At 47.8% G+C, this 17,123-nt stretch overlaps 1 protein-coding gene across 3 annotated transcripts in view; it reads left to right on the plus strand.

Moving 5' to 3' along the window:
* The window catches only part of NOS1 (nitric oxide synthase 1), a 193,179-nt gene that overhangs the window by 137,770 nt on the left and 38,286 nt on the right, over positions 1-17,123 (plus strand). For all 3 annotated transcript variants that reach the window (XM_042234646.1, XM_027956540.2, XM_042234647.1), the window contains exons 8-13: positions 1,675-1,816; positions 4,674-4,813; positions 8,562-8,736; positions 11,694-11,795; positions 14,423-14,617; positions 15,217-15,302. In XM_042234646.1, the coding sequence (XP_042090580.1) occupies positions 1,675-1,816; positions 4,674-4,813; positions 8,562-8,736; positions 11,694-11,795; positions 14,423-14,617; positions 15,217-15,302 (840 nt within the window). The remainder of the gene's footprint in view (positions 1-1,674; positions 1,817-4,673; positions 4,814-8,561; positions 8,737-11,693; positions 11,796-14,422; positions 14,618-15,216; positions 15,303-17,123) is intronic.

Below are 17,123 nucleotides of genomic sequence, written 5' to 3' on the forward strand. Positions count from 1 at the left end.
TGTATGCCATATATAGAAATAATCTAAAATAAGAGAGGGAGAGAGATGACATTTAAACAGGATGGGGCATTTGACTTGCCATTTCATGACAAGCTCAGGAGACTTGGGAGACAGGAGGTGTAAAGCTGCCCCATGTCTTCCTCTGGGCTTATTCTTGCACACAGTAAGCATCCCATCCCACTGCATGTCATTCTGAAGTATCTAAACATACTTTTAAAATATATGTAAACAAATACAAACAAACACAAACACGTGTTATCTGCTGCTCAGCCAAACAGCCATGTGTTTCAACACTGGAGGGAAAGGCTGACAATTTTACTCAGTCTGTGTCCATCTACAATACAGCACCCTTGCCAAGAGATTCTTAAGAGCGTCTTTGGCCCTCTGTGACTTCACCTTCAGCCTGGGTTCCAGATTCACCCCAAGGTGGGACACACCACTCCCTGCAGAATTAAATGCAATACGATCTTGTGCAGATAGCAAGATCTAAATGTGCTCACAGAGGAGGCCCTGGGAACCAGATAGGACAGGCGATGCTGTGTGAAGAAGGCAGATTTGAGTTGGGCCTTGAAATCAGGTACATGAGGGCAGAAATGGACTCCAGCCAAGGCAGGCAGCGGGGGCAGGGCTCCAGGGCAAGATATGAATGGGAGCAGACCTGTGAGCATGGAGCTGGACCTGTGATGTCACCCCCATGTTGACGTAAGCCAGGACGTGGCTTCCATAGCCTCAGGTTTGGTCCATGGATGGAACTGATGAGTCCAGGTGACAAGAGCTCCTGGCAAGAGATAACATTGAATGACTCTTTTTTTTTTTTTTGCCACACTGGCTTTTAGCTGTGGCATGTGGCATCTAGTTCCCTGACTAGGGACTGAACCCAGGCCCCCTGCTTTGGGCGCACGGAATCTTAACCACTGGACCACCAGGGAAGTCCCTACATTGAATCACTTTGTCAAAAAGTTACTCTCCTTCTTTTCAATCTTTCTGATGGTGCCAAAGAGAATAACGCATGATGAACATCTCTCCAAACTGCTGGTCTTCCATTTAACAAAAAGAGGGCAGCGCTCCAGTGAGGTGCCTTCTGCACGCAACAACATCTTTCTTCAGTTTGCTAATAATACAGGGTCTCACAGTTGCCTGTTTGGGTGAGTGAGGCCAGGGGCAGTCTTCACTGTTTTTAAATAAATAAATATCAGTACAAATGAAAGTTGATCTGCTATTAATCATAAATCTGTAGAGGGGGTGAGCAACTGGGGCAATAATGATGGTGGTAAAAGAAAGACTGAAACTGGGAATCAGTGGTGAGTTCTTAAGAGGAAACAGAGCCTGATGATTTTTTCTCCCCCTGAGGATTACCTGCTGCAAAAGAACTTTCTGGAAAAATGGCCCAAGTCAAGATTGTTCAAAAGACTCCAGTTGGAGAAGCATTTGTTTCCTTCTGCGAGCTGGCCCGGGGCTTCCCTTCCTCTGCCCTTCTTCACCTAGTGGTCAGTGGAGGGACAGAGCAGAGTCCCACCCCTTCCAACAGCTGCTCCATGGGCCCTGGGGGCCTCGAAGCAGATGTGAATCCACCCTGAGCCTTGTGCACAGTTGACCTGAGCAGCTCCTCTTTCAGTCTTTCTCTGAAGTGCAAGCCCAGCCCCGATGCCAAATGTCCTCCTCTCTCCACCACAGATCTGCGATCACCATATTTCCCCAGAGGACCGACGGCAAGCATGACTTCCGCGTTTGGAACTCCCAACTCATCCGCTACGCTGGCTACAAGCAGCCCGATGGCTCCATCCTGGGGGACCCAGCCAACGTGGAGTTCACGGAGGTAGGTGCCCCCACCTCTCCCCCACCCAGACTCTCATCCCCCAAACTCTCTTTATGCCCAGACTTTTCTTGGTTTAATATCATCATAGAGAGAGCAGGCAGTAGGTGCAGCTTACTCACCTCCAGACCTCCCACTCTGTCTGCCTGCAGTCCAGCTGGTTCTGTTACAGCTGGTCATTTTCATGTCATTACCTCACCCAGCCCTCATGATGGGAACTGTTGTCCCATTTCACAGATGAGTAGACTGAGTCACACCCAGACTGGCCAAATGCATTATCCAAGGCTACTGCAATAGCAAAGAGAAAGCTAGAAGTACAGGCCAAATCTCCTGCCTTCCCCCAGGAGGGGGGAACTAATATGTGCAAGTCATATCTAGCATCATCTTTTCTTTTTTAAAAAATACATATTTATTTGGCTGCACTGGGTCTTAGTTGCTGCATGTGGGGTCTTTTAGTCGATGTGGAATCTTAAGTTGTGCCATGCAAACTCCTAGTTGCGGCATGAAGGATCTAGTTCCCTGACCAGGGATTGAACTCGAGCCTCCTGCATTGGCAGTGCAGAGTCCTAGCCACCAGGGAGTCCCTGGCGCCACCTTTTCTGAGTGAGGTGTATGTCAGCCTCATCCCCTTCATCCATTCATTCATTTCTCTGTACAACATTGCTGCCCACCGACGCAACCCCTCTCCGCATGAACTTGACTCTCCAGCACCCCACTATTGCCGGCAGCCCAAGTCAGTTCATGCAAGCCGCTGGGAACACGAACCCCACCTTCTCCCCATCCAGGTTCCTTCCAGGTGGTGATGTACACAGGTAGCACAGGTAAGGCCTGGAAGCTTCCAGCATCTATGCCCACAGAAGGTATCATAGGTAGACCCCACGCCTGGAACACCACAGGCATACAGGCCTGGTTCCCCTTTTATTTGTCACCAACTCAGCCGCCATTCTGCTTCATCTTCTTCTTTCCTCAAACCACCCTCATGCTCCACCCCAGTACCTTCCCCATGAGGGGGCTGCCCCTACCCTCATGACTTCATTTGCTGGGAGCTTTTCTTACTAAAATGTTATTATCCTGGGGAGGGGCTTGTAAGCAAGGCGACCAGGAGTCACACCTGTGCCGTTTAGGCTCAGCCAGACTCTGCTCCACCTGGCTGAGCTCTAACTGTATGCTTGGCCCACCTTGTCCTTGTGGAGCCAGAGCAGACATGCCACAGCCTCTTCCTCTCCTCTGTCCCCAGAAACCTCACTGATACCACATGTTCTCCTAAACCCATACTTCTGTGCTTCCTCTGTCTACCAGCCCAGCAGAGGGAATCACTCCAAACATAACCACGTAACTGTAACTTTCGAAAGCCCCAGCATGGCAGCCACTGGCTGCACCTAGCCAGTGACCACAGAAACGTTGTGAGTCCAAATGAAACATGCCCAAACTGTAAGGTACACAGTCTCTGAGACGGAGAACAAAATAGGAGTGGAAAGGTCTCATTAGTAATCTGTATCTTGATTACTTGCTGAAAAATAATGTTGTGGGTAATATTGGACTAATCTATTTCTATTTATTAATAAATTAATACATTTGTTGTATTAACACATATAGTTAATTTTGTTAAATATATTAATTATTTATCATTAATCAGTTAATGGTGTTTTAATTATATATTTTTATATTTTATTGGATTAATAAATATATTTCATATTTAGTTTTAGTGCCAAATATACTGTTAATAAGGTTTCCCTCAGGGGTCAAGAATCTGTCTGCCAGTGCAAGAAAGACGGGTTCAATTCCTGGGTTGGGAAGATCCCCCAGAGAAGGAAATGGCAACGCACTTCAGTATTCTTGCCTGGGAAATGCCATGGACAGAGGAGCGTGGTGGGCTACGGTCCATGAGGTCACAGAAGAGTCAGACACAACTTAGTGACTGAACCACACCACATGTGTGTGTGTGTGTGTGTGTGTGTGCGTGTGCGTGTGCGCTTGCGTGCACATGCTCATTCAGGCATGTCTGACTCTTTGTCTCCTGCACTGGCAGGTGGATTCTTTACCTCTGTGCCCCTGTTAAAATATTCATATTATAGTATATAGTTGTACATGCCATCAATATTATATAATATTTCTATATCATTAATATTTTATATAAATAGTAATAATATAATATTAAAATTAATATTTTAGTGTTTGATTATGTTATTAATATTTTATATTAATGTTTTAGTATAGTGTTAGTAAACTGCAACTACTATTTATATAGTCAATATCATGCTATAATTAATAACTATTTAATTAAATATTATTGAAATTAAAACTGTTTCAAATGAATATATTATTTAAATTTATCTTTGCCTGGTTTTGCGTTAGGGTTTTGGGGTTTTTTTTTTAATACGTTTTAAAATGTGTCTGCTGGAAATTTTTAAATTACTTACATGGCTGGCTTTATATTTCAATGGATAGCTGCTCTAACAGGTGCATTTTTCTGTGGTCATTCTGAGAGATCTGCCCTCATCCAATTTGGTACATTTTCTTCGTGTCTTTGCACTCAGGGCACAGAGTGCAAATACTTCCAATGCAAGTGTCCGTTCAACCCTTGCTCCGGGAGTTCCCAGAGGGCAGGGAAGGCCCAGAAAACATCACCAAGTGAGGGGCCGGAGGACGGGTTTGTCTTCTGTCCTGTGGAACCACGGGAAGTTGTGCTAGTTACGTGATGATATCAGGGAGAACTTCATGTAGGAGGTGGCGTGGCCCAGAGCCTCCAGAGGAAGGGGCCACTAGGGGGCGGGCCCTGGGACCTCTGCCCCTCCCCTCACCCCTGTTGCCTCTGGAGGGCCTGGGGCTCAGTGGTCTGACCTGGTGGCTCTGCTTGCAGATCTGCATACAGCAGGGCTGGAAGCCCCCACGAAGCCGCTTCGATGTCCTGCCACTCCTGCTCCAGGCCAACGGCAACGACCCAGAGCTCTTCCAGATCCCTCCAGAGTTGGTACTGGAAGTTCCCATCAGGCACCCCAAGTAAGAGGGCCTGGCGTGGGGAGGATGAGGGTGGGGGAGTGGTTTATCCAGTGTCCCCCTCTGCCCAACCCCGGAGCTCCTCCTGTCTCTCCAGCCCAGACAGAGGCTAAAAGCGGGTCTTGGTTCCTATCCTTACCATGGGGCCAAGGCAAAGCAGGTTCCCTCGAGATCAGTAATTCCTCCTTTAGCAGCAGCAGCTGCTGCTGCTGCTGCTAAGTCACTTCAGTTGTGTCTGATTCTGTGCGACCCCATAGACGGCAGCCCACCAGGCTCCCCCGTCCCTGGGATTCTCCAGGCAAGAACACTGGAGTGGGTTGCCATTTCCTTCTCTAATGCAGGAAGGTGGGAAGTGAAAACTGAAAGTGAAGTCACTTAGTCGCGTCCGACTCTTAGAGACCCCATGGACTGCAGCCTACCAGGCTCCTCCACCCATGGGATTTTCCAGGCAAGAGTACTTGAGAGGGGTGCCATTGCCTTCTCCACTGAAGGACCATCATATTTTCTGAATCAAAATCCCCCTCCTTATAAGTCAGATAGAGAAAGACAAATACTATATGATATCACTTAGTCATAGAACCTAAAAAATACAACAAGCTAGTGTATATAACAAAAAAGAAGGAGATAGAGAATACAGATAGAATAAACTAGGGGGTCCCAGTGGGGAGATGGAATAGGTGAAATATCAGTAACCTCAGATATGCAGATGACACCACCCTTATGGCAGAAAGTGAAGAGGAACTAAAAAGCCTCTTGATAAAAGTGAAAGAGGAGAGTGAAAAAGTTGGCTTAAAGCTCAACATTCAGAAAACGAAGATCATGGCATCTGGTCCCATCACTTCATGGGAAATAGATGGGGAAACCGTAGAAACAGTGTCAGACTTTATTTTGGGGGGCTCCAAAATCACTGCAGCCATGAAATTAAAAGACGCTTACTCCTTGGGAGAAAAGTTATGACCAACCTAGATAGTATATTCAAAAGCAGAGACATTACTTTGCCGACTAAGGTCCGTCTAGTCAAGGCTATGGTTTTTCCAGTGGTCATGTATGGATGTGAGAGTTGGGCTGTGAAGAAGGCTGAGCGCTGAAGAATTGATGCTTTTGAACTGTGGTGTTGGAGAGGACTCTTGAGAGTCCCTTGGACTTCAAGGAGATCCACCCAGTCCATTCTGAAGGAGATCAGCCCTGGGATTTCTTTGGAAGGACTGATGCTAAAGCTGAAGCTCCAGTACTTTGGCCACCTCATACGAAAAGTTGACTCATTGGAAAAGACTCTGATGCTGGGAGGGATTGGGGGCAGGAGGAGAAGGGGACGACCCAGGATGAGATGGCTGGATGGCATCACCGACTCGATGGACATGAGTCTGAGTGAACTCCGGGAGATGGTGATGGACAGGAAGGCCTGGCGTGCTGCGATTCATGGGGTCGCAAAGAGTCGGACACGACTGAGCAACTGAACTGAACTGAATAGAGGGATAGGGGATAAAGAGGTAAAAACCATTATGGATAAAATAAACAAGCTACAAGAATATACTCTACAACATAGGGAATATAGCCAGTGCTTTGTGCTGAGTCACTCAGTCTGTCCAACTCTTTGCTACCCCATGGACTGTAGCCCGCCAGGCTCCTCTGTCCATGGGATTCTCCAGGCAAGAATACTGGAGTGGGTTGCCATGCCCTCCTCCAGGGGATCTTTCCAACCCAGGGATTGAACCCAGGTCTCCCACACTGCAGGCAGATTCTTTACTGTCTGAGCCACCAGGGAAGCCCAGTATAGCCAGTATTTTACAACATTCCATCCCTATAAATGGAATATAACCTTTAGAAATTGTGAATCACTCTAATCTAATTAATCTAATGTAATCTCTAATTACATATTATAGTGATCATATATGTCTTTCACTATATTGTACACATTACATGTTATAATGTATAATAATATATATTGACTATACTTCAGTTCTTTAAAAATTTCCCTCTTTACTCCACTCCTTTTAAGCCATCAACCTGGACCTATCCATTTTCCAACCCTAAGGGCCGAAATCAGAGAAGGGAATGGCAACCCACTCCAGTGTTCTTGCCTAGAGAATCTCATGGACGGAGTAGCCTGGTGGTCTATAGTCCACGGGGTCACAAAGAGTCAGACATGACTGAAGCGATCAACACGCGCGCGCGCACACACACACACAAAGGGCAAAAGAGCAGAAGCGCTTCCTGTATTGTTACGAGTGCAAATTTTAAATAGAGGGAACCATTAAAAACTATGTGACCTGACGCAGCTCAAGTTCAAAAGTAGTTTGGAGTTGGGATGGGGCTATGAGGGCTGAGGCTAGCAACACAAATAAAATTTACACTTTTTGAGAGTAAAAGAACTCCACAATAAGACCTGGCCTCAGGAGCAAAATTGATGGAGGAAGCACCAAAAAAATCAACCATCAAATTAATAGTATTTTAATGTAATTTAAAAAAATCAAGATTAGCTTTTTAAATCCATGATGCATAATATATCAAAATTCTCAAACAAGTACCAGTTCAGGGCTGAGATTAGGGTAAGCAAGTGAGGTAAAGTACACAAGTGCAGAGTGGGATCCTGTCTTTATGTAAAGCTTTGACGTTTCGCTCATCATGGCGGTTTTGTGTTAATTTTTTCTTTAGAGACACTGAATTAATTTAGAATATTTGATCTTGATTACTGGGTTTGCTGGTGCTCCTCAATTTTGCGCCCACAGCCAGTGCCTTACTTGCCCCACCCTGGTCCAGGTCCTGGAGATGGAGCAAGTGTCCTAAGGCTCCCAACACTGCCAGGTATCTAGGAGCTCAACCAGCTTCAGTGGTGAAACTTGGCCTTCATTCATTCATTCACTTAACATTCAAAACTGTTTATTATTCCCACTCTGGGTCATGCATTGTGCAGGCCTTTGTCACTGACTTGGTCCCCACCTCCGTGGTGCTTTCACTTTCAAAGAGGAGATCAGTTACCCAAATAAACCACTTAATTCCAATCGAGTGTTGCAAAATAATGTTCTGGTGCCTAGAGGCGTGAAGCTGCCTGACCCAACCCAGATCGGGCATCAGAGAAGGCTTCCAGAGTAAGCAGCATTTTAGCTGAGAATGAAAGTGTAAGAACTGGACAGGCACAGAGGGGAAAGAGCAGGAAGGAACAGCCATGCAAAGGCCCTGAGGTCAGAAAGAACTCGCGGCTCTGTATTTAAAATGGATAACCAGCAAGGACCTACTGAGTAGCATAGGGAACTCTGCTCAGTGTTATGTGGCAGCCTGGATGGGAGGGGAGTCTGGGGGAGAATGGATACCTGTAAATGTATGGCTGAGTCCCTTCACTGTTCACCTGAAATTATCACAACGTTGTTAATCGGCTATACCCTAATACAAAACAAAAAGTTAATTTAAAAAAAAGAAAAAGGAACTCAGAGATGCTCATTTTCTCCTGAATTCACCTTCCAGGTGAGTTTAGGGGATAAATAGCAGCCCTTGGCAGTGGTTCCCAGGCCTGGATATCCATGCAAATCACCTGGGAAATACATGAAAGTGAATATTCTCAGGCCTCTGATGTGGATGGCGGTGTGATTCCACAGGTCAGACGTTAGCCCAGGAATCAGGTTCCAAAGTAGTAAGCCCCAGTCAGTCGCAGGCATTTCTGCATCCCCAGGCTAAGGAGATCCCGCCCACGTGTCTTCCCCTGAGGCTTCCGCCCCACATCCCACAGTGAGCTGGGCTGTGTTGCTCTCCACAGGTTCGAGTGGTTCAAGGACCTGGGACTGAAGTGGTACGGCCTCCCCGCTGTGTCCAACATGCTCCTAGAGATCGGTGGCCTGGAGTTCAGCGCCTGTCCCTTCAGCGGCTGGTACATGGGCACAGAGATTGGCGTCCGCGACTACTGCGACAGCTCCCGATACAACATCCTGGAGGTGAGGCCCTCCCGGACCGTCCTGACGGGGAATGCATGGGGTGGAGGACGTGGGCTCAGTGGCCCTTCCCCACAGCTGAGCTCTGGGGCTCAGAGACCGGAAGAGGTTAACACAGAACCTGCAGCTATAATGAAGCCCCTGGCCTTTCTGAAGGCTTCCGTGGCATTAAGAGTACGTGCGCTATATGCTGAGTGCCATCCCAAGCACTTTGGAGATTGCTGTATGCTCATTTGATCTTCATCACGTCCTCTGGGTGTGAAAATGCCCCCTTCACAGGTGAGGAAGCTGAGGCCTTTTGGCGGATTAACATGACAAGCTCAGAGTCACACAGCTAGGGAGTGGCAGAGCTGGGGTGTGAACCCAGGCTGGTATTATGACCCAAGTTCATTGCCATTCTACTGCCCTGCCTGTCAAGGTCAAACCTGGTTAGAAGCTTTGGGAAGGGGCATGAACTTGGGGCATTTTTGGTCTCTTTTCTGAAACAACAAGGAGGGAGGGTTGGCAGTGATTTTTCCCACCATGTGCATTTCTCAGTGGAGGGTCTGACTCCCCACCCCCCATTCCCCTGCTACCCCCACCCCAGGCTGAGTCATCTTCATCCACTGAACATTGTTGGGGCGGACTGCTCCCTGGAGCTCCGCTTTGCTGAATGTGTCAGCAACGCTGTGGTTTTGTCAGCAAATGCTGTTTCTAACAACAGTCTGCTGTGGTTGGCCTTATTTCAGAAGAAAACCCTGAGAAACAGAGAAGTTAAGCACTGAGCCTCTGTCGCACAGTAAACAAAGCAGAGAGCAAAGTTCGAATCCAGAGTCAAGCATTGGGTTTATAGTGTTAAAAACCGTGGACACTCACCTGCGTGGACCTTGAGAGCATTATGCTGATGAGATAAATCAGACATAAAAAGACAGAGACTGGGTGATCTCACTTATATACGGAATCTAAAAAAAGCCACACTCCATAAAACAGAGAGGAGAGTGGTGGTTACCAGGGGCGGTAAGGAGGGCGCCGGGAGGGTGGTTGGCAGGGGGAGGCAGCAGGAAAACTGGGAAAGATGTTTGTTGATGTGTACAGACTGACAACTTGGAGATAAGTCCTGGAGATCTAATGTACAAGTACTTATTATAGTCAATAATGATACTGTGTTATGAATTTCACAGTTGCAGAAAAACTATATCTTAATCTCACCACAAAAAAAGAAATGGTAATTATGTGACTGGATAGAGGTGTTAAGTCACCCTACAGTAGTAATTATACTGCAACATATAAATGTTATCAAACCAATACCTCTGACACTTGATCTATACAAACTCCTGACAGGAAAGGAAAAAACAGTTCTAGGCAATTTCCAGAGATGTGGCTCAAGTCATGTTTGGGGATTTTTTTAAGTCATATATGTTTGACTTAATACATATGACTTAAAAGAAGTCATTAGATGACACTGCAACTAATTTCTATTGTTTTAACCAAAATAATGTGGTAGAAATAACAGTAGCAGCATGACTGATTGTACACACTCTCTTTTATAAAATAATTCGTTTTATATGTATTTATGTAAAGCCGGCAATTTCTTACTCTTTGCATTTGTGTCACCGCTAAAAGACCCCAAGCAGAACCTAACGCCCCATTCTCCAAAGAGTAAATTAATGCCTGCTTTCATGACTCAGGTTCACATTTGGATTGCAAAGAGTAGTCACTGGGCAACTTAAATGAGACTCACTCCCGCCCCAGCCTTCCGACTCTAACTGCCATTATGCACAAATGTTGACAGCTGGGCCTGCGAAGCAATTTACTCAAACTTGAGAAATTGTCACATTCTAGCCCCATAATGAGACCTAGGTTCCCACAAATGATTAGAATTGACAGAGGAAGTGAGAAGCCAGGCTCTAATTAATGGATTTGCTGTTGGGTCTTCCCTGCTTCTGACATCAGCTCCTACTGGAGCTGGAGCCGTAACTTAAATGTCAGGGGTTGTTTTTGCCAAGCAGTTTTGCCAAAGGGGTCGGCTGACTGGGGAGCCGCTCCCAGGTCTTGGGTGTTACTCAGCTGCCTGGCTCCAGCTCTGAGGCCAACTGGCTCTGCAGGCTGCGAGCAAGTCTGTGCAGCAGTCTGAACCTCAGTTTCCTCATCTGTCAAATGGAGTCGACAGGTGTCTCCATAAACTCAAAATACTCATGATCTAGATTCCAAGTAGTGGCCACTCCGGAGATGAAACGGAATCGGTGGAGAGCTTTCCCCAATAGAAAGTAGTGATGATAAGAAAGAAAAAGAAGAATTTTTTAAAAAAGATAGAAAGCAACTGCTATCACTCCCAGACCCGAACAGCTCCTTAAAGCCCTTCAAAGACTCTCCTCATCATATTTGAAATAAAGTCCTGACCGCTTTGCACACCCTGCATAATCCAGTCCTGCATCTCTCTTTTTCATCAGAGTCCTGCGTCCCCCTGACTCCCTACCGTTCAAATACACTGACCTTCTTTTTGTATCTCAACACCAGCCTGACCCCACCCCAGGGTCTTTGCACATACTGTTCTTTCTGCCTAGAACATTTCCTCCCAAGATTTTCAAATGTCTTGCTTCTTCTCATCATTTGGATCTCATGTGTGTGCCACCTTTGCAGTGGTCCTTCAGTGACTATCCTGGTTCAATTCATCCTGCCCCTATATCCCTCTTTCTCCTAGCTCCTTGCCTTATTTTCTTCCTAGGAATTAATACTCATCACTGTATTATTTTCCGTCTCTCCCCCCTCTAGAAGGTAAGCTCAGTAACCAAAGGGCCAGTCAAATCCGTCTAGCTTCCTGCCACCAGTATGTCCTCAATAAAAAAAATTTGAGTGAATTAGTCTGCATATGAGTTCATTAATTAATAAAGAATTTAATTGGTGATGCTAGTCCAGTCCCTCTTTAGTCTGAAACCCAGAGGTAGCCCAGCCTGTGAGTCTGTGTTTCCTTCCCCTTTCAGGATGTGGCCAAGAAGATGAACTTGGACATGAGGAAGACATCCTCTCTGTGGAAGGACCAGGCACTGGTGGAGATCAATATTGCGGTTCTGTACAGCTTCCAGGTAGCACCAGGACACGCCTCCCAGCTGCCAAGCCGCAAAGGGCGAACTAAAACTTTTCAGAGTCTTAGGGCAAAAAATCAAGGGTCCAGCTCCCAGGAACCTTGTTTGCAGGGCTCTGCTCATAAGCAAGGTGTCCTTCCCATCATCTATGCCTGACTCTCCATCAGAGAACTTGGGAGGAGGGGGCCCATTTGAGGGAGAGACAAAAAGATAGAGGGCTAATGACCTGTTGCTTGATTCTTTTAGAATTGAAATGGTAAACATCCTCTGTGTCTTGACCTGTTAGACACTCAAACTTTCACATAGCAGAGACAAATATTCATCGTCATGATCAGAGGCATATAGGCCCCCCAGTGCATGTGGCTCCATGATAAATGCTAAAACATATATAGTTGAGTTGTTGTTTAGTTGCTAAGTCATATCTGACTCTTTGAAACCTCATGGACTGTAGCCCACCAGGCTCCTTTGCCCATGGGATTCTCCAGGCAAGAATACTGGAGTGGGTTGTCATTTTATTCTCCAGGGGATCTTCCCGACCCAGGGATCAAACCTGCGTCTCCTGCATTGGCAGGTGGATTCTTTGCCACTGAGCCACCAGGGATGCCCATTTTATATATAGTATGATGGTTTTAAAAATTATCAGCTAGGAAATCCCCTGGTGGTCTAGTGGTTAGGACTCCCAGCTTCCACTGCAGGGGGCCCAGGTTCGATCCCTGGTCAGGGAACTAAGATCCTGCATGCCAAGCAGCACAGCCAATAAAAGATTATCTGCTAAACCATGACACCTTAGAGGGCAAAGTGGAGGCACTACTAACAATTGTGACAGCACGTGGGCGTAAGCTGGGATTCTCCTGGGCGAAGCAGGAGACCTGTAGAATAGAGGTCACTTTCGGTAGTAGAGACCAGCTCTATCTTCTAGGAGTGCGTACATGGGAGGCACCCACAGGCAGTAGAAGGGGCATATCAAGTCATATAAAGACCTGAATATGAACCACAGGTCCCCATCTCAGGAACAGGGAGACTGGGCAAACTGGGTGATGCATATCCCAGGGGAGAAGCCGGGTAAGATGGGGTTGAAGGGGCAAGAAGCCCCCTTCACTCTTGACCATGGAGGAGTGAAGTTTGGGGAGTTGTTGAAAATGAAGGCAGATGCTCTGGGGGTCTGGTGGACTGGTGTGAAGGTTGGTGAGCCAGAGACAGCAGAGATGTGAGAGGACATATATACTGTGTGTAAACCGGGTAGCTAGTGGGAACCTGCTGTCAAGCACAGGAAGCTCAGCTCCGTGCTTTTGATGACCTAGAGGAGAAGGCAATGGCACCCCACTCCAGTACTCTTGCCTGGAAAATCCCATGGGCGGAGGAGCCTGGTGGGCTGCAGTCCATGGGGTCGCTGGGAGTCAGACATGACTGAGCGACTTCATTTTCACTTTTCACTTTCATGCATTGGAGGAGGAAATGGCAACCCACTCCAGTGTTCTTGCCTGGAGAATCCCAGGGACTGGGGAGCCTGGTGGGCTGCCGTCTACGGGGTCGCACAGAGTCAGACACAACTAAAGCGACTTAGCAGCAGCAGCAGAGGGGGAGAATGGGGAGGCAGGGAGGCTTAGGAGGGAGGGGCTATATGTATACATATGGCTGATTCACTTTGTTGTACAGCAGAAACTAACACAACATTGTAAGTAATTATAGTCCAATTTTTAAAAAAGGATTTTGTGTCACCTTCATAAATGGAGAACCAGTATCATTTGCCATAAACAGAAGAGAATAGTAAATTTAAATAAATATATAAACAAGGAAAACAGCACAAAATTGTCAGATTCTAGTTGCCTGAGTTTCCTCTCTCATTTAAAAAAAAAAAAAAACGGAGGGAGGAAGGAGAGAGGAATATTGGCAAGAGAAATGTTAAAAATGAATTAGCATCAAATAGAGTCTTCCTCGGAGAAGGCAATGGCACCCCACTCCAGTGTTCTTGCTTGGAAAATCCCATGGATGGAGGAGCCTGGTGGGCTGCAGTCCATGGGATTGTGAAGTCGGACACGACTGAGCAACTTCACTTTCACTTTCACTCTCATGCATTGGAGAAGGAAATGGCAACCCACTCCGGTGTTCTTGCCTGGAGAATCCCAGGGACGGAGGAGCCTGGCGGGCTGCCGTCTCTGGGGTTGCACAGAGTCGGACACAACTGAAGCGACTTAGCAGCAGCAGCAGCAGCAGCAGCAGCAGCAGCAGAGTCTTTCTGGGCTTCCCCAGTGGCTCGGACAGTAAAGAATCCACCTGCAATGAGAGAGACCTGGGGTCGATCCCTGGGTTGGGAAGATCCCCTGGAGGAGGGCATGGCAACCCACTCTAGCCTTCCTGCCTGGAGAATCCCCATGGACAGAGGAGCCTGATCAGCTGCCGTCCGTGGGGTCACAAAGAGTCAGACATGACTGAGTGACTAAGCACAACCAAGTCTTTCTCCTGGATATGGTCAGGAACAAAAAAAAGAACCCGCAGAGAATCACTTTACACCGCCTAGAATCATCCCCAGGACGACCCTTTAGGAAACACGCTCTGGGGGTGAGGGAGCCCTGAAACAGCCTGGCTTGTCTCTCCTCCTGACTCCCCAGTGTCCTCTCCTCCCACAGAGTGACAAGGTGACCATCGTCGACCACCACTCCGCCACCGAGTCCTTCATTAAGCACATGGAGAACGAGTACCGCTGCCGGGGGGGCTGCCCTGCTGACTGGGTGTGGATCGTGCCCCCCATGTCCGGCAGTATCACCCCCGTCTTCCACCAGGAGATGCTCAACTACCGGCTGACACCCTCCTTCGAATACCAGGTCCTGCCCCTCTCCACCTCTTTGGTCCTAAGTCTGCAGGAGCCAGTGTGCGTGTTACAACTAGAGCAGGGGTCCCCAAACTCCAGGATTTAATGCCTGGTGAGCTGAGGTGGAGCTGATGTAATAATAGTAGAAATAAAGTGCGCAGTGAATGGAATGTGCTTGAATCATCCCCAAACCATCCCCCACCCACCCGGGTCTGTGGGAGAATTGCCTTCTACAAAACTGGTGCCCAAAAGGCTGGGGTCTGCTGGCTTAGAGCACACCTCGGTTCAAACTTGCGTTTCAGACTCTCAGTGCAGCCATCAGATTGGACAATACAGCTCGAGCTGAAAGACGAATGAAACTGAAACAAATAGTCAGGGGTCTTGAGTCAGAGAGGGTCTGAGTGGGAAGGTCTAGCAGGACAGTGCAGGGCGGCTGGGCCAGCCACTCTGCCAGGTTAGGGGTCTACCCTGGGGTCACCACCAGCAGACTCACTCCCTTCGAGGGCTGAGGGTTGGGCGTGGCCGGGCAGCCATAAGCCTCCAGGGATCCTGGGCATCTCCCAAGGGGAACCAGTCTCCCTCACTATAGTGACTATGCTCCTCTCTCCCCAGCCTGACCCTTGGAACACCCATGTCTGGAAAGGCACCAACGGGACCCCCACAAAGCGGCGAGCCATCGGCTTCAAGAAGCTGGCAGAGTAAGTGTCCTAAAGCTGCAAGGGGGTGGATGTATGTGTCCCCAAATTCAGAAAGCCCCAGAAAAGAAGGCTGAGAGGATGCTGTGCCTCTGTCTCTTGTGTGACGTGACTTGTCCATTCTCTCTAACATTCCTGTCCCTCCTTTGCCCCAGATCTGGGATGTAAACACTGCCATGACCCTTCCCCTTCCCAACCTCTCTTCCCACCCCCAGGTTCCCAAATGCTTGTCCTGGAGGCAGTGTTGTGTTGATAAACCAGCTCTCCTAATGATGATGGTGGCCCCAGTAATAATAACATTAATAGACTTGTAACATTTGTATTCCCACTATGGCCAGTTTCAAGCTCCCAACAGGAAGTCACTGAAGCCAGAGTCAGGAGGAGCTGGGATGAGCTGGCTCCAGCACGCCACTGCCTAGAGTGGACACTCGTCAGGGCTGAATCTCATCTCGCTCATTCAGTTCACTCATCTGGCCAACAAAAATGGATACTCAGTGCCAGGCACTGTGCTGGGCCCCAGAGATGCCGTGACAAGCCTAATAACGTGATCCTGCCCGCATGAAGCTCACAGCTACCCTCGAGGAAGGGGTCGTGGAAGCCTAACATAGACACCACCGAGTCTGAGAGGTCAAAGGGGGCTTGCTTCAGGAGATGCCAATTGAGTTAATGAATGAAATTAATAAGATTTCACTGAGAATAGGCAGGAGGCGAGAGGATTAGGGACCAAGGCTACTGAAGAGTCATTGACCTGCAGAACCTGTGGTCAGCTAGGGACAAGTGGGGTGGGGCTGACTGAGACGGTTAAATGGGGATGCCTGCCTTCTGTCTAAAGACAGAGAACTCCCTGATCCACTCCCCACAGACCCCTGATTTGAAGCTTACTTTTTGGCAGAGGAGCTATTGTGCACCAAGCTACTCACTCACTTTCCTCAGCCCCTCGTTTCTAGAACTCTCTGCTCTCTACAGGTGACTGGTAGACCTTGCAGGGACTCAAAGCTAGGTCCTGGCTCCACCCGTATGGTCCACGGGATCTCCCCTTCCCTCCCTCCCCCATCTCCTTCTACCTAACAGTTATCTTCCAGCCAAGCTGGACCACATTAGCAGCCATCCCTTCCCTAACGAGAGCATCGCCAGTTCTCAGGCATAGCAGCCTTTGGCTTCAGTTCAGTTCAACCTGTCTCTGAGGGAAGAAGGGAGGGAAAAATCTAAAGCATTAATTGCACTATTAAGTTTGAGGTAGAAACAATGGGAGTTAATTACAGATGCTTTTTTCTGCTCCAGTCATTCAAAGGGAACCCTCCAGGTGCCTTTTATTCTTTTCTGTTTCTCCCTCTTAACTCTCAGGCAGCGTGGGTGGTTTCCCTGAGTCTAAAAAATGATGAATTTACCACCAATAATCCCCAGGTGGGGGTAAATTAGCAATTTATCTACTCAAAGAGATTCCTACTTTGAACAGAGGTGCTTCTTGGAAGGTAAACCCAGGCATTCCTGAGCCTCTGGCCCACCTGCCACGCCCACACCCTCATAGATGGGAAGGAAGAAAACACTGCTTCTGGACTCTCCATTTAACCAGAAAGAGCCCCGACTTGACATTTAAGCTCCCCGGGGCTTTGGTGGCAGCAGCAGGTTTAAAATCCATTCCTGCTCCTGATAGATATTTAGTGCCTATTAAGAATCACCCTCTGCAAAACCCTGGATGTGCATAGCTGACTACACCAGACCTGGTCCTTCTTTTGTGGAGTTATAAACCTCTGAAATCCCCTCAAGTTCAATGCCTGTTCATTTATTAGTGATTCATTTTCTCTCTCTGTCTCTCTCACACAC

Source organism: Ovis aries, chromosome 17 (genome assembly GCF_016772045.2).
Source record: "Ovis aries strain OAR_USU_Benz2616 breed Rambouillet chromosome 17, ARS-UI_Ramb_v3.0, whole genome shotgun sequence".
Taxonomy (NCBI): domain Eukaryota; kingdom Metazoa; phylum Chordata; class Mammalia; order Artiodactyla; family Bovidae; genus Ovis; species Ovis aries.